The sequence below is a fragment of the Pygocentrus nattereri genome, chromosome 9, assembly GCF_015220715.1.
Source record: "Pygocentrus nattereri isolate fPygNat1 chromosome 9, fPygNat1.pri, whole genome shotgun sequence".
NCBI classification, from domain to species: domain Eukaryota; kingdom Metazoa; phylum Chordata; class Actinopteri; order Characiformes; family Serrasalmidae; genus Pygocentrus; species Pygocentrus nattereri.
The window spans coordinates 25,920,778-25,945,097 of NC_051219.1; the positions used below are offsets into that span (position 1 = coordinate 25,920,778).

General features: G+C 39.2%; 2 protein-coding genes across 2 annotated transcripts in view; both read left to right on the forward strand.

The window, feature by feature from the left end:
* Positions 1-498: 498 nt before the first annotated feature.
* On the forward strand, positions 499-14,296 carry ogfr (opioid growth factor receptor). The gene is made up of 7 exons (XM_017698194.2): positions 499-852; positions 4,730-4,798; positions 4,906-4,987; positions 5,063-5,141; positions 7,111-7,177; positions 12,038-12,186; positions 13,049-14,296. Exons 1-7 carry the CDS (start codon positions 727-729, stop codon positions 14,112-14,114), a joined length of 1,638 nt encoding a protein of 545 aa, XP_017553683.1. The 5' UTR covers positions 499-726; the 3' UTR covers positions 14,115-14,296.
* Positions 14,297-23,028: 8,732 nt separating this feature from the next.
* Positions 23,029-24,320, forward strand: part of col9a3 (collagen, type IX, alpha 3) — a 47,461-nt gene continuing 46,169 nt past the window's right edge. The window contains exons 1-2 of the mRNA XM_017698184.2: positions 23,029-23,301; positions 24,090-24,161. Coding sequence (XP_017553673.1) covers positions 23,236-23,301; positions 24,090-24,161 — 138 coding nt within the window. The 5' untranslated portion in view covers positions 23,029-23,235. The remainder of the gene's footprint in view (positions 23,302-24,089; positions 24,162-24,320) is intronic.

Consider the following 24,320-nt stretch of genomic DNA (forward strand, 5'->3'; position numbering starts at 1 on the left):
ATAAAAAATCCCACAGGATTCCTGCTGAAAAAATGTGATGGTCATGCCTGCAGGAACACTGGATCATCTTTCACAATTTCTGAAGGGTTTTTGAAGTAAAACAAAACAAGAATGTTTTTATATTTTAACATTTAATGCGGCTGCTCAGATACATTAATTGATTCCCCTTTTCAGGCAAAGAAATTGCAATTGCAATGTTCATTAAAATGTAATCATGCAAAATTTTAAGAGTTTAATATTAAATATAATTTAAATATAAATAGTTAAATGTAATTAAATGTAATATAAGGATGGGCTTCTTTTATGAAGATTCAAATTCCTACAGGAGTCATTAGTAAATGACTCACACATACAGGCCAAACATATATGGAAATACAAGTTTAACAATTTAGGGAAGTGTGTTTTTATATATATATGGCTCATATTATGTTGAGTATGTTAGGTGTAGTATTCTAAGCACATTTAAAGTTTTGGAGCAGTGTTAGAGCTGCAGGCCCGTTTAAGACATTCCCCCTCTGTGCCTTGTCCGTACAGGCATTATGGTGTTTAGCTTAGCCGCTTAGCTTCAGTCCAGCCGGCCCTGCATCACAGCTGATGGGGCTTTAGGCTGCAGTGGAGCCGGATGGTGGCGGAGCGTCAAAACGGCCGGGAAAACAAATTTCAGAATCGTTTAAGCTCCTCTAACCCTCTGCTCACGTTTCAACAGGGACCGAGTGGATTTGAAGCATGGAGGACGACTTGGTGTGCGAGTATGACTCCACCTGGGACACGGAGAGTGATGGAGACGAGCTGGGGGAGAACCCGGCGCGGCGCTGCAGCCAGGACAAAAATAAAAGATCCAGGACTGCTTTCGTACGTGCTTAAGCTAATTTATCACATCCAAACGCCTTTAAGGCCGCCAGTCTCCGCTTAGGAACCGTGAGCCTGTTTGTGGCGCATTTTAGTGCTGTTCTGTGTGTTTTTAGTGGGGTTATTACGGCAGGATTTGGGCTGCTGCTGCAGATGCTGCGGGTTAGCTCGCTAACGGATTAGCTAGCGGCTAAGCTAAGATGCACTCTTAAGAGATGGTTCTTCCAGGGTTCTTTAGTAAAGGGAATGTTTCTGTGAAAGGGAATGAGTTCTATATAGAGCCGCTTGCGTGAATGGCTCTTTGCATGGTGAAATGGTTCTTCAGACTGATGTAAAATATGATTTATATGGTTCTATATGCAAGCTTTTTGAAAAAGGTTCTACACAGCACCAACATATTCTGGTATTGTCACGATGTCACCTTCTAACATTTAAGATGAACCCTTCTTGGTGCTACATAGAACCGTATTTGAAAGTTTATATATCGAACCATATACAACACATCATAAATCGGCCTGAAGAACAAATTCACCATGCAAAGAACCCTTTAAGTATGCAATAGTTCTGTCTAGACACCATAAAGGGTTCTGGGATTGTCACGATATCAAGCTTGTAGCAATAGAAGCCCTTTTTGGTGCTATATAGAACCATTTAAAAAAAAAAAGTTCTGTATAGAACCATATACAACACGTTCTCCATCAGTCCGAAGAACCACCTCACCATCCCAAGAATCTTTCAATCATGAAAGTGGTTCTATATAGAACTCATGGTTCTGAAAAGGACCATTTCCTTTACTAGTGTTTCTCAGTGATGTTTAAGAAGTGCAGATAACTTGCATCACATTCTCATGTTTTTCCTGCTCTAACGTACAGGTTTTATTCATGAAATGGGCTGATGAGTAGAATCAGGTGTGTGATGTGTGATAAGAAAGCTGACCAAGACTTCTGCTAGTGGATGAAGTCATGCTCATCTGAAATCCTCTTTTCAGTTGTATACCGTGGTCCAGCCACCAGCCATAGGGGCAAAGGTGAAGAGAGGCCACTGCTGGCCTCTGTATTCCAATGAATAGAATACACAGTGGGCCTTGTTCAGCAATATCTTCCTGCGCTTGTTCTTAAATGTGTTCTTGAGAAAGGTGCTAAGAAAAAGTCTTTCACCTTTTGAGTGTGTGTAGATTCTGTTCTTTCCTAAGAACGAATCCCAAATAAGATGACAGGTGAATGTCAAAATCTTCAAGAAAATTTCCTAAGAATAAATTTCTTCTTAAGGACGGTTGGTGAACGACACCCAATGTAGGTAGTGCATAACAGCTTTGGTATCAAATGTGTTTTTTAAGTAGGGCTGGCCAATATTTATCATAATCATGATAAAGATTGTATCACAATATGCTTCTTGGAGTATATTGATGACATTGAAAAATGCTGGTCAGTGTTTTTAATTACAGCGACCATTATTAGTGCTGTGTAATTAGAATTATTGCAGTTCAGTGAAATGTTTTTTTTTTTTTAAACGTGGCATTTCTTGTACTTTTTTCTGTTCCAACATATCAGATGTCAAAAAATTAAACATTGTGCCATATCACATATCGTGAAAAGGTGTTTGAAGTATCATATTATGTTTTCTCCTTTTTGCCCAGGTCTAGTATGACTGCTTAATTTAGTAGGGAATTATTATTCCACATAGCTGGTCCCGTTTTTTGTGCTGTGCGCTGGACACAGTGTCCCATGCATAGCTCTGCAACGAGGGTGCTCTTCAATATCAAGTCATTCATCCAATTTTAGAGCAGTCGTGTTCGACAACAGGAAATCTTCAGCTACAGCTCAGTGGTGCATTACAAAAGATTTCTTCCTCTCCTTCATCAGTTAGAAGTGCTCTTTTCCTGAATAGATTAGAAAAGTTTGGGCATCTGGACATCCTCCCAGCACAGGGAATAATCATCCTGGATAATTGGTTGCTGCTTGGCCTTGCAGCACTGTCCTTTACTTGGAGAAGAATATGCAAAATAGTGCTGCGGTATGCATGACACATAGTGGGAAAGTTTTTGTTTTTGTTCCATTTTGTATATTGCATGCTGTATAAGGTTAAATGTAGTTATTATGTAAGGTGTCAGTGTACATTTCACTGGTGTTAAAGACCGCTTTATAGGCAAACTGCAGAAACATGAAGGAAACAGGGCAACTTCACTGATTTTTAAAATCAGTGTGTTCTGAATAATTCAGTGGTCGAGATATATAAAGAGTCATTCAGAGTGGTTTGGTGTGAAGTGGTTCAGATTTCTTTACAGTGTTGGTGATAGGAACCAGGAGTCACTATGACTACACCCCAAATATACACACTTTATTTACTATCATAAACCACCAGTGAACCTACACGTGTCTTCTGAGTCTTTATATGTAATGTTGATGACGGTAAAATGGTTATCTTTTAGTCTCATAACATCTTGCACGTACCTCTCCACCGTGAATGTATTGTAAAAAATAGCTAGTTATAAAAGCATCAGGTGACATATTTATAACCATTTCATGCAATAACTTTCTGTGAGGGAGGTAACTTTGTACTAAATTTGTCAGTGAAGTGAGTAAATTGACTGTGCAGCATAACTTGCATTTCCATGACTATTAGTGGTGTAACATATGCATCGTTTCTGATTCCAGTGTTCAGTTGTGTCGTCGTGATTCAGTTTGATTTGAAGTATTTTATGACTTAAGATGCACAGACCTTTATAGCGTACACAGACTGGCTTGAAAAATTTCATTTCAAAATGAAAGATTGCAAAAGAACAGTTTTGTACTATAAGCAATACAAAAACAAAGTGTGTTTTAACGTAAGCCCTGGCCACCTTTAATCTTGGGGTGGAAGATATAGCAAATATGTAACATGATGATCCTTGAAGACATTTCCATGATACACGGTATGCATCACAATATTTAGTTTTTGGAGGTTTGATAAGTTTGAAAGGAAAGAAAAACAACCAGTAGTGCCACATTTTATAATCATGTGAAAAACTTTAAATACAGGGATTTCTTTTTTGTTTAGTGTTTTAAATCTGCTGCACTACTTACAGTTAAACAGGACTAATTCTGTTCTTTTGTAATAAAACGTGCTATATCTACGATATGATCAGCAAAGCCTATTGTATGGAGTCCTTCTGATGACATTGTGTTACGTGGCAGCGAGGACGTGGTCAAGCACCGTCTGCAAGGAAGAGGCTGGGTCAGAGTGAGGACGCAGACTGATTGGCAAATGCTTACATCTGTGGCTAATTTTCTCTCTCCCTACTAATATGAGAATCATGGCCTTGAATTAGGATCTCATTCCTGAGTCTTAGCCCCATCTTAATTATCTCGTTCCCACGCCTTACTAAGTCGTGGCAACAACTTACTTATCTTGTTTCCATGCCTTACTAAGTTGAGGCCATGACTTAATTATTTAATTTCCAGGTCTTACTAAGGCGTGGCCGCGCATTAGGCTCTCATACCTACATGTTGATACTGCATGGCCGTGCATTAATTCTATTTACATGGGGTGTCACCAGCAGGGCTCTGTAATATTGTAGATAACAATCTGATATTGTCATATTACCAATGTTTACGATGATTGACTGCAGGGAGTATGACAGACAGTGGTTTTCATGAAAGTCAGAAAATGAGAAACGCTCAGGAGAGAGGAGGGAGGTGTGTGAGCGATACAGTTTACAATTTCATTTTTTTTTTCAATATTATTTTTTATTTATTTTTGTTACAGTACTGAAATTGTTACACCTTAAATCACTGCTAGCAGTCTTAACACTCAGCAAATCTTTGTGACTTTATTATTGTTTCGTGTACTTCCTGTCCTGGTTGGTTGTTAGAAGCTCATGAGGTTTTTCCTCTTCCCACAGTGGTCCAACTCCTCTTCCAGAAATCTTCGGGCAGCGAAGGACATGCAGAACTACAGACACGGTTATCCAGTGAGTTTGCTTATTGAAGCAAGAAGAGTGATGGTATCTATTTGCTAATTTGTTTATAAACAAAACAAACTGTTCTTCAAATCCTGTTTGTCTTTATTTCTTCTCAGAATATCATTGATGAGGAAACCTTGGAGGACAGGATGCCCAACTTGAAATTTTATTTAAACGAAATAAAATCTTCTCCTGATGGTACATCTCTGAGTTTTTAGCTTTAAATTTGTGGAAAAAGCTTGTACAGAATGTAATTTTGCTTTGTTTTTTAAGATGTGTCAATTGAAATGTTTCACAATGAGTGGAGAACGGACTACAAGAGACTGGAAAGGGTTCACTCTTACATTCAGTGGTAAGATATAATTTTTTTTTTTCCAAACTGCATGTTAACTTATTAAATAGCACTTTTTTTGTCTGGGAAAAAAAACCTAAAGGTTGATTAAATAGGAGAACAATGAAGTGTCCAAATTAACACATTATAGAATATTTAATTATTAGTTAAAACAAGATACAGTGATTAAAAAACACTGGGCAGCACAGACATGTTCGAACAGTTTGAGCTACAGCAGATCAACAGTGAAAAAATCTGCCATATGAAACTGTTTCTTTGAGGAACGTTAGTCATGATGTTTGTAATTACAGCATGACATAATATAATTGAAACTAAAGTTCTTGAATAGAGTCATATAAATTCTCCCAGGTTCTTATTTTCTGTTTTGCCGTGTTAATCTTAGCTGTAAGATATTCCACCCAAACTATGTTTTGAAAGCTAGATATCCAGAATTTCATAGCTGAAAGTTGTGCAGTAATCCAAAATTGCAAGACCGTTTTCTTGGTGTCTATAAAACCTGCCATTCACAACCTTCATTGAATCAAAGAACAGTGAAAAGCAGAGTCATCATTTAAAAAACATAAGTGTCGCAACAGTGGTACACTGCGATCAAGTACCCTAGATAATATATCTACTGTAGAGGTCCATATATATGCTACTTTAGAACAGTCCCAGAACCAAATATATGTACCAGTTGTAGAGTTACAAATATTGCAGGTGTAACTAGAAATACATTCTTATTTGATATCTCCTGTAAGGTGTTGCATATGCTCTGTGAATGATTTTGTAATGATTAAACTGATGTGCCAAGTTTTTAGAAGAGTGATTTAAATTAGCCCATATAGTCTTCCAGTCCAAGGAGGGACCAGTACTCGAAAGCTCTCGTTCCTACAGTTGTTTGACTGCCAACTACTTTATATGATGATCTACCAACATTTTGTAAATAAACGATACTTTGCCACGTAGATTGTACAGACGTCTTATCCAGTCTAGTAAGGGTTGAGAGCTGAAAGTGCTGCCCCAGGGAACTCCATAGGCTCGAAGTGCAGAATGAATTTGTAAATAAACAAAGTATGAAGCAGCTGGAAGGTTAAAAAGCATCTGAAGCTCCTGACATGACAGTAAACCACTATTGTCACACGTCCTCCACTGTATTTATACCTTGAGAGGACCCAAAAGAATTACATAGATATTTGTAATTACTGTTCATCTTTAGTGTCCAGAAGAGATACAAGGCTCAAGAGTTTCTCCACCATGTTTAATTCCACTTGATAAAACGGCTTGGTATGCAGAATAGAGCGACGCAACAGAAGCACACCAAAGCCCTCTGTACACTCTCATGTCAAGGACATTGGATCTTGTGGCACATTCTGTAGCCTAATACTCTAAAACTTTGAGTAAGGTTCTGTTAAATGTTTTATTTGGGACAGCTTAATTTTGTCCTATTGAAAGAATATTTTATCAAAAACAAGTGTGTTTTCTTTTTTAACTAATGTGTATTTAAAGTGTAAGTAAAACAGTAAATGTAAATTTTTTGAAAATTTCAATCTTGAACTTTTAAATTTGAAGCTTCAGTTTTGATTTTGGCCAGGAATTTTCATTCCAGTGCATCACTTTTTTGTATTACATCATATATATAATTTTTTTTGAATACTTATTTCTGATCTGGTGACTGCAGATCTTTTAAAATAAATCTGAACTTTTATTTTGTGCTTTGCTTGATGACAGAGTTTTGTTGGTCATCAAACTTCAGTCAGGTAGGTGTTTTGGACTGAAAACTTGGTCCTGTATACGGGTCAGGTTGCACTTGGACAGATAGTTATTAGACGTTATTCAGGTTTGGTCGAAATTATCAGACCACGTTAATACAGAGCTTAAAATTGTGTTTGTAACACGTGACGAGAAATACCCAGTTCTAGAATTGTAGTTTCATATTTTGTCTAAATCATGCACTAATCACTTGCGATCTGCATGAATGTGAATCTCGTAGGTTGTTTCCTTTGCGAGAGCCCGGAGTGAATTACATGGCTACAGAGCTCACCAAGAAAGAAATCCAGGTGAGAATCACGGCAATTGCTAAACATACAGAAATATGACATTTAAAATGAGGCATGAAAGTTCACATCTTCTTATTTGGATTAATCTTTCATTACATAATCATTCCCTGTCCTGGACCTGGAGGAGCCTTGCACACATTTTCACACTTTCACACACCAACTGCATCTCAGTAAGTGCTTGGTAATGAGTGGATTAGGTGTGTTAGAACTAGAGAGTACCAAAATCTCCAACACCCCCCAGTAACTCAATGAAAATGAGTTAACATGGACTTCCGGTGTGACGCAGCATGGTGTAGACGTGTTTTTGGAGCTCTCTGCGGAGCGGAGTTTTATTTTAATGTTTTGAGGCTCATTTACATTTCTTGGTTGGTTTGTCATTGTGCTTAATTTCTTTGTGAACTTTGTGTTTGGTGGTGGTCACTATGCCTCCAAAAGCCGCTAAAGCTACCAAAGATCCCAGTCCCTCTCAGCTGCATATACGGACAGCTCTCCAACAGACAGCCTCACTGTCGAGAGCTGTTACTCACCCTGCGGCTGAGCACCTCACTCCAGTTGAGACGTTGGACACCTCCATGCTGAAATCTGAGAACGCGCAGGCTGTGGCCGAAGAGCTGAGGGCAGTGATGAAGTCCGAGCTACATGACATGAACGTTGAAATTATATGCGATTTCACTGCTCTGAAAACTGAGATCTCAACTCTGAAATCCACAGTGTCAGATATGGAGCACTCCCTGACCACGTACTCAGGGGATGTGTTAGCACTGCAGGCTAAAGTGGAGCTTTTAACGAAATAAGTGAGCACACTGGATGCTAAATGTGATGACCTGGAGTCCAGGTCTCGCCGCCAGAACATCAGGATCGTCAGAGTCCCAGAGGGGGAGACGTTCTCGCTCACCAATTCTGCATGTCAGAGTTCTCTCTAGCTCTAAAAAGAGGTGACATCCCCCATCGTGGCCAGGCTGCACTATTACTCTGACTCCAAGACTAGAGGTGTAGCAATGTTGATTAGGAGAGGGATCTAATTTACCCCTGATAAAACTATTACAGATGGGAATGGCAGATACCTGATTGTTCGTGGCACCTGATGTAATTCCCCTCTTTTGTTGGTAAACATTTATGCTCCTAACTTTGATGATCCAAGTTTTATGCAAAAGTTATTTAGCTCTATTCCTTCTTTAAACACTCATCTTTTAATTATGGACGGAGACCTCAACTGCACAGTTGACCCACTCTTAGACAGATCAGGCACTCGCACTGTCACGTTCTTTGACTTCCCAAGCAATATTAGATTTCATGTCCAATAATGGGTTTGTCGACCCTTGGAGATTTTATAACCTGGCTGCCAAGGTGTTTTCCTTTTACTCTCATCCTCACCAAGTGTTTTCCCGTATTGACCATTTTATTATTGATTGTTCTTTTATTGGTAACATTGTTTCCTCTGATCATCACCCTATAGTTTTTTCAGATCATGCTCCGCTGACAGTAAATATAACATTCTCAAATGATCATTGTTTCCCAACTCCTTGGAGGCTTAACTCGCTGTTGCTGTCTGACGATGCTTTTAATAATTGTATCTCGTTTTCACTTGGAGTTTATTGCTATTAACAAGAATGACTCTGTTACTTCTTCTGTTTTATGGGAATCTCTTAAAGCCTACCTATGTGGACAAATCATATCATATACAGCATATCACAACAGATCACAAACTTAAATTGCAAAATTTGATCACAGACATAACTGAGGTTGATAAACTCAATTCAACAAATCCAACACCCCATTATTGAAACGGCGCTGTCTTTAAGTCCTTTCATTCTACTCTCTACCAATCTGAATCCCTCTTCGATGATAAAGTTGTTTTCATTTTTCGACAGTCTGGAGTTTCCCTCTGTGAATACTACAGCTATACACATTCTTGATTCACCCTTAGACTTAGAAGAGATTTCTCTCTCAAGCAATTCTATGCACACTAATAAAGCACCTAGTCCTGACGGCTTTCCCGTCGAGTTTTTTTTTTAAAGATTTAGGGATAGGTTATCTCCTCTTCTTCTCGATGTGTACAACGAATCCTTACTATCTGGATCTCTCCCTCCTACTTTTATGGAAGCATCCATATCTCTCCTTCTGAAGAAGTATAAGGATCCCACCTCCCGTTATCCCCCTTGTTGTTTGCCCTCGCTATCGAACCCCTGTCGATCGCACTGAAATCTCTTTTATGTTTTCATGGAATTTTTCATTCTGGTATCGAACTGAAATTATCTTTGTATGACAATAACTTGTTGTTATATGTGACTGATCCAATAATTTCTCTTCCTCCTATTGTGTCACTCTTGAAGAGGTTTGGATCAATCTCAGGCTATAAAGTAAATTTACAGAAAAGTGAGTGTTACCCTGTAAATTCACTGGCTTTATCACTTTTCCATTTAAATATGCCCCTGCTGGGTTTAGGTATTTAGGGATCCATATTTCTCGAAATTTGCCCTCTCTTTTCCATAACAATTTCTCTCTGATTAATAAATTGAAACTGGGCTTACAAAGATGGAAGTCTCTCCCCTTATCACTTATTGGGAGAATTAAAGCTGTAAAAATGAATGTTATGCCCAAGTTTCTTTTTCTGTTTCAAACTATTCCGCTACTTCTCCCTAAATCTTTTTTTAAAACTTTGGATCAGCTCATCATTTATTTTATATTTGATGGAAAGATTCCCAAAGTGAGGAAATCCTTGTTGCAGAGATTCAAATTTGATGGGGGGCTCGCCCTTCCTAATTTTCTATTCTATTACTGGGCAGCTCATATTCGAAAAGTCTTGTGTTTGCTCCTTTCCCCAAATTTGCTGTGGGTTAAAATTGAAACTCACTCTTGCTTGTTCATCTGTACCCATGTTCCATGAATAAAATTAAAAGATCTTGGGAATACGAGCTGGGCATTGCCCTAACAGACCAGTGGTGGAGTTCACCGATCTAAATCTTAGCTATCTAAATTTTAAATGACCTACCACACTGTGTAATCTGAGCCATATGTATTTTTTTCTGTCCCGCTTTACGCAAGTTTTGGCTTGCCTACTTTAAACTATGTCAAAAGTTCTAGGCGTGGACATCGAAATGAACTGTTCTTTAGCAATATTTGGCTTTTCTACAGATTTACCCCTTCTCACCAGTGGACAATTGGACATTTTGGCTTATACATCCTTATTAGCGAGGTGCTGCATTTTGTTGTTATGTAAATTTCCAAAACCCCCTTTAATTTCAAGGTGGCTTTGCGATGTCCTGCACTTTCTTAGATTTGATAGGATAAGGTTTACTCTGAGAGGCAATACTGCTGCGTTTTACTTGAAGTGGAACCTCTTCCTTTCTTATTTCAACTCTCTTCAGACCATGCCAGATGACTGCCCCCCCCCCTTTTTTAATGAATATATTTTTTGTTATGTATGTATGTATGTATTTATATTTTTTTCTCCTCTCTGTCCCAATTCTCTAATCATATATTCTGATATTCATTTATTGGGTTAATTAATTGGGCTGTTTGTTTAGTGATGTAAAATTTACTTTGGGGATTGGGGTTATTAGGTGGGTGCGACTAGGGGAAAGGGTAAGGTGAAAGGGAAAAACTTATGGAGGGAGGGTAGAGAGGGAGTGGAAGGGTGGGGGGGGGAAGAAGGGGAGGAGTTAGAAAAAAGGATAATATTACAATCCAAATTGGTCCTTTTATTCATTCATTTATTTTTGTTTTTATATTTGTGACCAAACACCACATACTGTTTAGGCCTTTTTTTTCCTTCATTGGATTTGTCCTGTTTTTGTTTTCCTGATGTCTTGACTCATTCCCTCAATAAAAAAAGAAAAAGAAAATTATTTAACATGTCAAGACATGTTAACTCATTTTCCTTGTCTTTTTTTATATTTTTATATTAGGTAGTATTAGGTAGTCAAATTCCCTTCTACCCAAGACTGTTTGTCTTAAGAGATTCCTTGGTGCTAGAAACCAGGGACAGACATTTAAAGACATGGATTCAAACCAGTTTAATGATTGGTAGCAGGTCATCCGTAGGAGGTGAAAGAAAGTGGGTCCTCCATTATTTTAAGAATGGATTGCTGAGATGGGCTGCATATGAAAAACTATCATGTAAATTGTTCAGGCGTTTCGACATGTACAGAATGACATGACATGAACGGGACAAAAATGTAAGATTTATAGAGAATTCTTAGAGTACTGTGGTGTGACCCCCTGTGGTTGTGTTTTAACTTTTTTTTTTCTTCAGTTTTATATATCTATTTATTTTTAAGACTTGTGTATCTGTGTTTATCTGTATGCTAAAATTGTACTGGAGTTGGTTTGCATGCTCATTTATTTATTTATTTACTTACCTACTTATGTATGTATTGATTGATTTCGATCCTTGCACTACACTGGATTAAGTCAGGTCATGTTGGGGTGGGAAGGGGGAGGGTAAAGAGTCATGTTGCAAAATACAAATATATGTGGTTTTGGATTAATCTAAGAATAAAATCAATAATATGGCTGCTTCACGTATTTACTATTTTATTAAGGCAGACAAGTTTAAAAAATAAATCAATAAAAAGCTGTAACCTCTTAGTCATTTGTTGAGTGCTTGCTTCTGTCTACTCTTTAAATTTTGGATGATTGTGGAGAGCCTACGTACCATCAAGCAAGTAAAAGAGTGAGGAGTTTCTTTTGCTTTATTTTTTTCCCCACTATGTTAAATTCAGCAAATGAACAGCAATTAATTTCAACAGAAGTGTCTTCACTTAAAACATAAATAAAGCATGAATTTTGACCTGGGGTGTCAAGACCTTTGCATTGGACTGTACTTGCAGTTGTCTGTGTGTCTGGATTCCTCTGCAGGCGTTCAGGGAGAATGATGAAGCTAAAAGGCGTCTTGTGGATTCCTATGAGCTCATGTTGGGTTTCTACGGCATCCAGCTGCTGAGCCGAGAAACTGGCGAGGTCAAACGGGCTGAGAACTGGAGGGAGCGCTTTGCCAATCTGGAGCGGTCAGTCACATGCTGCACATCCTGCACATTCACACAGCAGCACCAATCTCATTGAGAGAGACAAGAAACCCCACAATCATTTCGATTATTTATTTACAACTTGTCAATTTTCATTGAATGCAATGCGTTTTAGCTGCAGTAGTTACTTAGAACTGAAGTTATTAGGGGTATAAACCTCTGACCTTCACTTAAATAATGATTCTTCAGGAAAAGATTTTTGAATAGTAATGAAGGATGCTACAAGCCAAAACAGTCCCCTAAGAAAACATATTTTTTCTGATTTTCCCATCATCAACTCTACATTCTTAATTTTATTTTGACAGCTCTGATAAACAATCAGAAAATAGCCAGAGAGTGAGAACAATTAATTGTTAATTGTAAAGTAATTTATAATTGGTTCATCAGTGCAGTTTTGTACCTGTAGAAGGAATTAATTTATTTTACCACAGTTGTTATCTTTCACAATCATGTGATTGCATTACAACAGAAAATTAATTGGAAAGTTCAAACTTTTGGTGTTGCGTCACCTTTAGAAGTGAGTGATATTTGTTTATATGGTGTTTATTAATTACACATTTGGAGGGCGACGGTGAGTACTGTTTGTTTTTTTTATGTTTGTTAGTAACACCATTAAAGGGTGGCAGTGAGTAACATTGGCTGATTTGAAGTTTTTAATAACTCCTTTAGAGAGCGGCAATGAGTGATGTTTGTTAATGATGTCTTTAGAGGGCAGTACTGAGTAACGTTTGCTAATCAGCTAATGTGACTACATTTAATTTGTACTTTAATAGTTGTGTACAATAAACAAAGACAACTTGCTAATGTTTCATTGTTAGTTTTCCTTCATTCTCCTTTCTTTCAGGAACATGCACAATAACTTGCGGATCACGCGGATCCTGAAGAGCCTGGGGGAGCTTGGCTTTGAGCACTATCAGGCTCCTCTCGTGCGTTTCTTTCTGGAGGAGACGCTTGTCAGGAAGAACCTGAGCAGCGTGAAGCGCAGCGTGTTGGACTACTTTGTGTTCGCTGTGCGAGACAAGCGGGAGCGCCGGAAGCTGATCCGCTATGCCTTCCAGCACTTTGAGCCCAAAGACAAATTTGTGTGGTGCCCCAGGAAAATCCAGAAACGCTTCAAGAAGAAGGCGGAGAAGAGACAAGACTCAGCGGTAGGCAACGGGCAGGCAGCCGCGAGCGAGGAGGTTCGACCCCAGAGCAAAATTAAGGATGGAGAGAGAGATGGGAAGATCATTGAGATTCAGAAACAAAGTGATGATGACCCCATGAGCATTGACTTTGAAAAGCAATTAGAAGGTTCCACGGCTGACCTGGAACTAATCCACGATGGTCCTTCATTAGACCCTTTGCCTCTCAACAATGGCAACAATGTTGACAATGGTGAGATGGACCACTCTTGCAGTGTTGAACCCAATACTGCTAAAATCCAGGATGCAAATGAGGAGGAATGCATGAAGGATAGTCAAACAGCGGCAGCTAAAGCACCTGAGAACGTTCTGCTTGATTCAGATCAGGACAGCACCAAGGTCACGGATGAAAAGGTTGTGGTAGAAACCAATAACTGTTCTCCAGAACATTCCAGCTTCCGGGAGGAGTCTGAAAACATAATGGTCACTGTAGATTCACGGCCAAGAGAGACTGAAGGAAGCCCCACAGTAACACGTTTGGGAAAAGCCGTGGTAGAAAGTCCGAAACATGCCTTGGCATCCGCGCCAGTAGGCGAACGGGCAGAAAAGCTTCCTAGGACTGATACATCAGGCATGTCTGACCATACAGAGGCTTCGACGACCATTTGCTTGCTAGATAACCAAGGAAATGTTGGCACTAACAATGTCAACAGGCAAAAGAATGGGACGGAGAAGGTGGAGCCAATGGACACCGACCCTAGCGTAGGTAGCCGAGGTGATTCTTAAATGAGTCAAAGAAAAGAGGAGTCTTTTGAATGAATTAGTTTGGATAGATAGGAAAAATAAATTCTGAAAGTCAACACAAACACTTCATACCGTAAATAAGTGTGGGTGGGGATATAAACTATTAATCTTAATCGTTGATGAGATATGAACAAACAAATAAATGAAATTTATTCTTCAAGGAAGGGATGGATTGTGTATTTTTTTTTTTGTTTGGCTGTTAAAGTAAACATCAAAAACAGATGTAAATGTCGCAAAGCAAAACGGAAGGGAAATCTTTGCCTTTTTTGCCTTTTTTTGTGTATAAATATTATTTGTAAGAGGGATCTTAGTAAGCCCAGTGCAGAAGGAAAGTGTAGTCTTTGATACTGTGAAACATGTTGAAGTGTTCCTTGACAGTCAGCAGTCGGCTGTATGCATTTTTCTAACGAATATGTAAGACGACAAATTTAATGGCCATGTATGAGTACCAGAAAAAAAAAATCACACATCAAATATCTGAGTTTGGTGACCATTCTTAAAGGGGAATCCCAACATGTTTGTTTGTCTGCATAACTAAATCATTAAGAAACATACAGAGTCAGAATTGTTCACAGTTCTGGTGACCGGAACCAGACCACTGCCTGATGTCTGAGACCTTGTTTTACCATAGATTTTGGCCTAAAGTGTATTTTTAACGTCTATTCATGGTAGAGGGGTGCATGTAGGATGCTACAAGCCAAAACAGTCCGCTAAGAAAACAAATTTTTTCAGATTGTCCCATCGTTAACATTCCGTATAAATTCTGAAGACACGTGTAGGTTCAGTGGTGGTTTTGGATAGTAGATAAAACGTCTGTTTGTGTTGTTGTCGTGGCGACCCCTGGTTCCTGTCACTACCATTGTAAAGAAATCTGAACCATTTCACAACAACCAGTCTGAATCACTCTGTTTACATTTCACACACTGAATTATGCAGAAAATTTGAAAAAAGGCTGAATTCCCCTTTAAGAACAGCAGCATTCATTTGAAACCTTTGAAGCAATTTGAAGCCTTTTTCAAGTGCCAGGTTCTGTGAAAAAGATCAGTAGAGCTCCAAACAGTGCTCAGACAGCAGCTTTGTTCCTTGTTTGTGAAAATGAGGGTGCAAAGTTTTTTAACCAACAGTTACGACAGCAATTATTTGTTAAATGACAAGTCTCAACCCCATCAAAATATTCATTATAAAACAAAAACATCCAGATCTTAACTAATTGGTAGAGCCATGTTGTAAAACACTTCATACACACAGTTATGAGCACTCAACTGAATTCTGTATTAATGCACTGAGATGTTTAAAAGTCTTCTTGTATAAAGCATGGAACTTAGTATAGGTGATACAAGGCATCAGAAAAGATATCAAGTAAACAGCACAGAACCATGTTGAACACACCCTATATGCTGAAAAGTAATGGTTTTTAGGGATTCTTTAATACAGAAAATGGTCCCATATAGAACCACGAACATTCCCTTAAAGGGTTCTTCAGATTGATGGAAAGTGTGTTTTATATGGTTCTATATAGCACCAAAAAAGGGTTCTTCTGTTGTTACAGTCTTGACATCATAATGATAGAAGAACTCTTTTTGGTGCTATATAGAACCCTTTTCAAAAAGGTTCTATATAGAATCATCTACATTCTTTATCAATCTGATGAACCATTTAATCATGCAAAGCATTATCTGAGTGTTTGTGGTTTTATATTGAACCATTTTCTTTTCTGAAGAGCCCTTGAAGAGCCACATTTTTCAAGAGACCCAGCTCTGTTTAAGCTATAATATCACTGTTGTCTGAAGAAAACCTTGGATCTCTAAAACAGTAATTTCACAGTAGAAGGAAAAAACATACTTTAGTGTAAGTCAATGAAACCAGACTTTTTCCAAGTCATTTTGAGCCGTTTGTTTGGTCCATTCTTCGTGAGTAACAGGCATTTTCAAGTTATGTCAAAAACTGAAAAACGACAAAAATGGAGGTACAAGGTTTTGTTCCAACAGCAGCGAAATGTTCATGATTATGTGACCAAATACTAAAAAGTTGACTGAACAACTGAAATATTGTGGCCATACAGTAATGGACTATTGAGTTTTAGAAACTAAAATTCTCGTTATATATACTGTTCATTACTTGCATAAATACCCAAAAAGCTTTGGCTCAGTAGATCTGGAAAGTCACCACCATCCACCACATCCTTCTCTATAATTCTACACTCACGTTTAATATCCTTATGCAATATAGTTGTTCCTCATCACTTGCCGATGTTTGCTTTCAGCTGCGCACTTCATTTTTAGTCCTTCAATAATAAATAAATTCTGTAATGTGCATTATGCCCATGTTAGGAACTTCAGGTCTGAGCTGGTTTTCTCTTTGATATGAATGTTGAAATTCTTCACTATCAAGCACGAAACGTTGATGGTTTCCTTGAAATGTGAGGGTGTGGAAGCGTTCTTTAGACATGCATGACTGTGCTGTGGATGTTTCTATATAGAACTTTTTTGAAAATGGTTCTGTGTAGCACCCAAAAGGGTGGTTCTATTGTTATGGTGTTAAGCTTATACCAATAGAAGAACCCGTTTCAAAAAGGTTCCATGTAGAATCATCTACAGCGCATTCATGCACATCTAAGGAACGCTTTCATGATGCAAAGAACCCTTAAATTTAAAAAAGGCTCCTTTGAGTCTTCATGGTTCTATGTAGAACCATTTTCTTCAGTAAAGAACCCTTGAAGAACCGTCTTTAGGAATGCAGTTTTAGGCTGCAGTTGGGTTATTCTCACGATAATTACAAATGCTTGAAATGTTTGTATATACAGAGAATAATGTTCAGTTGACTAAATAAAGTTAAACCTTAATGATTTCATTGCTTTTAAATTATTGTAGTAACATTTGCAATTGAAGTTACCAAATTATCATTACTGCAACCCAGCAAGGTTCTGTAAATAATCCTTCATAATCTGCACTGTGGTCAGGCTGAAAATATTAAAACTAGTTATTAAAACACATTTAGCATGTGTATTTTGCAATTTTCTCTCATTATCACAACACAAACTGCTTTTTTTGTTCTACTTGTGCAACAAAACATAAGATTATAAAGCACACAAGCAAAATATGTTTAAATATAGGATAATACGTTATATAGGATATTATTACCCCCTTACAGTTTGCAAGGAAAACATAAAAAGTAAAAAACATTTAACAGTTAAAAGTAACAAATGACAGCGTTCAAAAAATGCCAAACAACTCTAAAACAGAAAAATGAATCCAGACGCTTTGCTGTTTCATACAGGCGTCCAGTTGATCTACATTATATTAATGTTTCATATTTATAGATGTGTTTTGGGCTGGTTTTGTCTTGGTATGTTTAATAATAGACAGTATTACGCAAGCTTATTTCAGTGCTCAGCATTATTAGCTTGCTTCTAGCATGTATGTAGCATTATTATTTTGATTGCTGAACAGCCTTGCAGTTCACAGGATCCAGTATTATACATATTTTCTTCTTGAGAAATGAGACAAAACGTACCTGTTTGAAACACTTATGTTTACCACAGGATGCAGTGATTTTCATGAACAGTATGCGTTTTTCCCATTGAGATTAAAGGCTCAGGCACAGATTTCCTTATATGGGCATGACGGGAATGACACATGTCTGTAAGAGGTCTAAAGACTGTTGCATTGTTTGAACAACTGTTTAGATGTTGGTGAACTGTAAATTAGGTAATCATTAACAGCTCTGGTGCAGAATATTTCTTTGTCCAGATTACAGTGCAAAAGCAACAGCTTGTGAATGTGGTCTGTTAACCCTGTTTTTTCTGTTTACCATTTTACCTTTTTCAAAATCAAGTCTGGGCACTATGCCGCGGTTTGGTTCCCCTGGTCAAATTGCGTTGTGCTGAACTTCTAAGTGTGAATAAGTTAACACATCCCCTACAGAGAACACACTTCTGCACACTTTAATGCACAGTTTCTCTTTGTCTTGTTTGAAACTGGGAAAAATTTAACAGAAAATGTGGCCTGTACAAAGGATATGGCACATTTTATATTCTGTTTTTTCCACAATATTTTAACTCAGCAAACACGTAGAGACTAAAATTTGCAGGAAATATATTTGTGTGTTCTCTGTAGAAGATGTGTGAACTTATTTTCATTTAGCAAATCAACACAACATTCTTTGACCAGAGGGGTTCTTAATTTTGCACACAACTGTGTAACTGTATATTAAAGAGCATCGCCCCACAACATCAGGCTCTTGCTGAAATGCATGTGGTGTTTGTAAGACTACAAACTGCAGAACTGCTGAACAAGCAAAGGCTTAGATTTTCAAAATATTTTTTGTGAGGAAAAGGTTTAGTTCAGGCTGCAAAGTGTCTAGAAGTAATGCCTTTTCCTCATTATGGGTGTTTTAAGAGTCCGTAAATATGCCGTACTCTTGGTTACCTTTAGTGCAAGCCTTGAAGTTAGCAATACTTAATCAGTTATGCAAGTCAAGCAATGAAGGTCAGTTTCCCCAACCCAGATTAAAGAGGGATTTCATAAATTTTTCAGTCATTGAGATGTAAACAGTCATTCAGAGTGGTTAATTCTAGAGAAACTCGAGATATTTCTTTGCAGTGATGGTGATGGGAGCCAGGGGCCGCCATGAGTACAGCGCAAATATATATATAATATACATTTTATTTACTAAACCACCAGTGAACCTACACAAGTCTTCTGAGCTCTTATATGGAATGTTGATGAAGGTGAAATAGTGGTGAATCTGAAAAAATGACTTCTTTGAGGACTATTTTGCCTCATAACATTATCTTAGACATAAGGCATTTATTCATAACCACTTCATGTAGTAACTTTCTGTGAAGGAGCGTTTAGAGATGGACATCTGGTTCCTATCACCATCACTGTGAACAATTCTGACTCTAAGTTTCTCTAGAACGAAGCATTTCGCACCAAACCACTCTGAACGACACTGTTTACATCAGTTTAATTTTGCAGGAATTTTGAAAGCAAAAAAAGATGGAATGATATGAAGGCGTGTAAGCTTTCATGTTCTTCTAAACTCTAATGCACTGCTTTAAATGAAATGTGTCACTATGAATATTGTTCTTATGATTAAGTTGTGGATGGGCACGCTGCATTTTTCAGTATGTTACTGGTTATGTGTTTCTTTTTATTTTCAGCAAGCAAATGCTTGTGGTGACTAGGCATCATATGTGTAAAAGGCCACAGTAGAAATAAGGACTTTATGTTCAGCGTTTTTATTGATTTTTTTTTGTTTCGTTGCATTCTGTTTTGTTTTATTCCGAATTTGAAAACTCAGGAAGATGTGACTGGTTTCACTCCAGGCTTTGTTGAGTCACCCCTGAATTGTATAAAATTCGCAAAAATAAATAAATAATCAATAATTCAATGAATGAACTTAGACAATGAACTCAGAAATGCATAAAAGGTTGTTTGTCGTAATTTATTCTGTTGTTTTTTAGAGTCACTCTTATTTCTTCCCGTATGTCGACGCATCTTTCCAATCATTTGAAACCAGGGTTTTAAGCAAGTTTTAATGTTTATTCAGTTTGAAACCTATGTAAGCAGAATGGTTCACCTTTCGTAGTGATGGTGTCACCAGAACATCCGATCTCTGATTTTTAATTAGCGTTCATCTTATTAATCTTAATATTTAGGGATTGATTATGTATGTATTGATAAATATTGATTGTAAATTGAATATATGTAAATGTACTACCCTGAGGGAGAAGTGGCTTAGAAAGTGTGTGTGTGTGTGTGTGTGTAAATGTACTAGTTGTTGAAGTTATATATAGTAATATTTGGTAGCACAGCAAGATTTACAACACCATTACACACACACACACAAACACCAGCCACTTTATTAGGAACACCTTGCTAGTAAAGTGTTGGACCCACTTTTTGCCTTCAGAACTGCCTTAATTCGTCATGGCATATTTTCAACAAGGTGTTGGAAACATTCCTCAGAGGTTTTGGTTGGTTATTTGAGTTACTGTTGCCTTTCTATCATCTCGACCCAGTCTGCCCATTCTCCTCTGACCTCTCACATCAACAAGGCATTTTCATCCACACAACTGCCGCTCACTGGATATTTTTGCTTTTTTTCGGACTGTTCTCTATAAACCCTAGAGAGGGTTGTGCATTAAAATCCCAGTAGATCAGCAGTTTCTGAAGTACTCAGACCAGCCCGTCTGGCACCAACAACCATGCCACGTTCAAAGTCACTTAAATCACCTTTCTTCCCTTCTTCTAATAAAGTGGCCGGTGATTGTCCATCCATTTTCTAAGCCACTTTTCCGTCAGGGTCACGGGAGGCAATGGGGGGGTGTGGTAGAGCCTATCCCAGCGGTCGCCAGTCCATCGCAGGACAGACAGACAGTCACTCACACCCAGGGGCAATTTAGCATGTCCAATTGGCCTGACTGCATGTCTTTGGACTGTGGGAGGAAACCCACACAGACACAGGGAGAACATGCAAACTCCACACAGAGAGGATCCTGGTCGCCCGGCCGGGGAATTGAACCCAGGCCCTCCTTGCTGTGAGGCGACAGCGCTACCCACCACACCACCGGTGAGTGTATATATACATATATATATAAAAAGTATTTGCTCGTCTCCCTTCACATGCATATGACATTGGGTGCCATCCTAATCTTAATTCATAGGGTTTAATATGATGTTGGCCAACCTTTTGCAAATATAGCAGCTTCAACTCTTCTGGCAACGCTTTCCACAAGGTTTAGGAATGTGTTTATGGGAATTTTTGGCCATTTTTTCAGAAGCGCAATTGTGAGGTCAGACATTGATGTTGGACAAGAAAGCCTGGCTCGCAGTCTCTGCTCCTATTCATCCCAAAGGTGTTCATTCAGGTTGAGGTCAGGACTCTGTACAGCCCAGTCAAGTTCTTCCACACCAAACTCACTCATCCATGTCTTAATGGACCTTGCTTTGTGCATTGGTGTGCAGTCATGTTGGAACAGGAAAGGGCCATCCCCAAGCTATTCCCATAAAGTTGGGAGCATGAAATTGTCCAAAATCTCTTGATCTGCTGAAGCATTAAGAGTTCCTTTCATTGGAACTAAGAGGCCAAGCCCAACTCCTGAAGACCAACACACCATAATCCCCCCTCCACAAAACTTTACACTTGGCACAATGCAGTCAGATAAGTACCGCCAAACCCAGACTCGTCCATTGGATTGCCAGATGGAGAAGAAATTCTTCACTCCAGAGAACACATCTCCACTGCTCTAGAGTCCAGTGGCGGTGCTTACCCTACTGCATTCAACACTTTGCATTGTGCTTGGTGATGTAAGGCTTGGATGCAGCTGCTCGGCCATGGAAACCCATTCCATGAAGCTCTCTATGCATTGTTCTTGAGCTAATCTGCAGGCCACATGAAGTTTGGAGGTCTGTAGCAATTAACCTCGTGGCGGAGCTGCTGTCATTCCCAATCACTTCCACTTTGTTATAATACCACTGACAGTTGACTGTGGAATATATAGTAGCGTGGAAATTTCACGACTGGACTTGTTGTACAGGTGGCATCCTATCACAGTACCATGCTGGAATTCATTGAGCTCCTGAGAGCGACCCATTCGTTCACAAATGTTTGTTGAAGCAGTCTGCAGGCCTAGGTGCTTGGGTTTATACACCTGTGGCCGTAGACGTGATTGGAACTCCTGGATACATATATTACTGAATACATCACCAAGCACAATGCAAAGTGCCGAATGTTGTGGTATAAAGCGCCGCCACTGGACTCTAGAGCAGTGGAGACGTTCTCTAGAGTGAAGAATCACATCTGGTGATCCGATGGATGAGTCTGGGTTTGGCGGTTGCCAGGAGAACAGCATTTGTCTTGCTGTATTGTGCCAAGTGTAAAGTTTGGTGGAGGGGGGATTATGGTGGAGGGCTTGGCCCCTTAGTTCCAGTAAAAGGAATTTCAGCAGACCAAGAGATTTTGGACAATTTCATGCTCCCAAATTTGTGGGAACAATTTGGGGATGGCCCCTTCCTGTTCCAACATGACTGTGCACCAGTGCACAAAGCAAGGTCCATAAAGACACGGATAAGTGAGTTTGGTCAGAAAGAACTTGAATGGGCTGCACAGAGTCCTGACCACAACCCAATAGAACACCTTTGGGATGAATTAGAGAGTATCTATCTATCTATCTATCTATCTATCTATCTATCTATCTATCTATCTATCTATCTATCTATCTATCTATCTATCTATCTATCTATCTATCTATCTATCTATCTGTCCATCTGTCCATCTGTCCATCTGTCTGATATTCTTTTCATTGAGAGCTATAGTTCAACTCATTTGGAAGTATGTCCTGCACATTTTGTGCCCACTTATTTGGATCTATGATTTTATTTGTTCTTATTTATCTACAATTTAACCTAAAGTACTAAGGCTATGGAGACATGTTCTGTTTAGCTATAGTCCCACCCATTTGGATGTATGTCTAGCCATTGTAGAGCTCTCGCAACCATTTGAAGCTTTGTGCTTTCCATTTAGAGCTACGCTGTGCATTTTTGACACTACAGTCCCACATATTTGGAGGTCTGTTTGACCCATTTTGACACTATTGAGTGCTTTGGTTTGAGCCGTGGAGGTATGGCCTGTGCATTTGGTGCCCACCTATGAACAGAGCATCACTCAAGGGGTAGGACCATAGCTCAAATGACAGCTAAATGGACAAGACATAACTCCAGATGGGTGGGATTATAGCTAAATGAACAGAACAGATAGAAGTGGATCAGCGTCCTGCCCATTTAGAGCTCTGGTCCCACGCATTTGGAGCTGTGTCCTGTCCATTTGGAGCTACAGTCCCACCCATTTTGGGGTTGTCCCGCCCATTTGAAGCTGGCTCCGGTCAGCAGAGAAAGCCCTCTCTCCCCTTCAGCTGGAGCCTCGGGTTTATCTGGAATCCTCACGGAAGTCATTGAGGAGCCGTGAGGAGAAGGAGCGGTCCATCACGATCAGAAAAGCCCGGGGGGAGCGCGAGGCGAGGAGAAAAGCGCAGGAAACCCGGGGGGATCGAGTCCACTTCGTTTTGCACCCCAGAATCAGCTGAGAGTTGGACAGGACTATGGCCATGTTCTCAGCTCTGGGGCTACTCTTCCTCTGCCAGCTTATGGCATCATCACTTGCCCAGGTAAGGCTACTCCAACAGTTCATTTTCAGGCCTGCAGTAAAAGATGCAGGTAGCCCGTGCTGTGGTCAGCTGAATGATATTAATGACTATGAAAGGTGCTTTAATGCAGATGAATGACTGTAAACCGAACGCAGAGACAGTTTAGCGCGTCTGACGGTATAAAATGCATTTTGCTTGGCCACACTGGTCCAACACATGAGCGAACTTGAGTGAAACTGAGTGGTTTGTGGGTGTAAAGGCTAATATTTACACGCTCGCTTCACTGAAAAGGGCTTTTCTGCACACGCTTGTGAAGTTTGTGAAGTTGCGCTGTGGAATGCAGTGCGCAGCTCACTGGCCTCTCCACAATGGCACCTTTGTTCCAGGGGTCTCTCCAACTGCCCCGTGTAGTCAAATTAGAACATAAAATGTGTGCGCTTATGATGAATACAGCCTAAACGAGGATTTCTATTAACAGAACTCACCAGGTTGTAATTGCATGTGGAGTTCAACGCGTGCGTAATTTGGCAACTTTCTGGCGCACGAGTGCGCATTAAAGACGTCTGTGAGCACCAGGGCTTGTTTTTGTAAATCTTCCAGATATAAATCGAAAATAATCGTTTGATGTTATTTGAAAAAGTGCTGAGAAACGTGCAGAACGTGCTAGAGCTGCTTGTTTTTTTATTAAGAGGTCAGAGTCCATACAGAATTAAAATGTTTATGCACATGAATTCTGAACGTTTAGATGGGTTTTAAAATGTCTTAGATATTTGAGTAGATTTTACAATGATAAACACTTTTGTGTCCAGCAAAGACCAGGTCCTCGTGGGGCACCTGGACCTCCAGGACCACCGGGACCCCCAGGGAAGGATGGCATTGATGTGAGTGAACTGTGAAATCAATCAAGTTTGAATGGTGATTCTTTATTTTTGGTGGTAACTGCTGAACAGTTGATTGAGAAGTGCTATAAGGAACAAACATTTACAACCTGGTATAGGGTTTGCTGATGAGCTAAGGAGCTGAATCAGATGCGTTAGAGC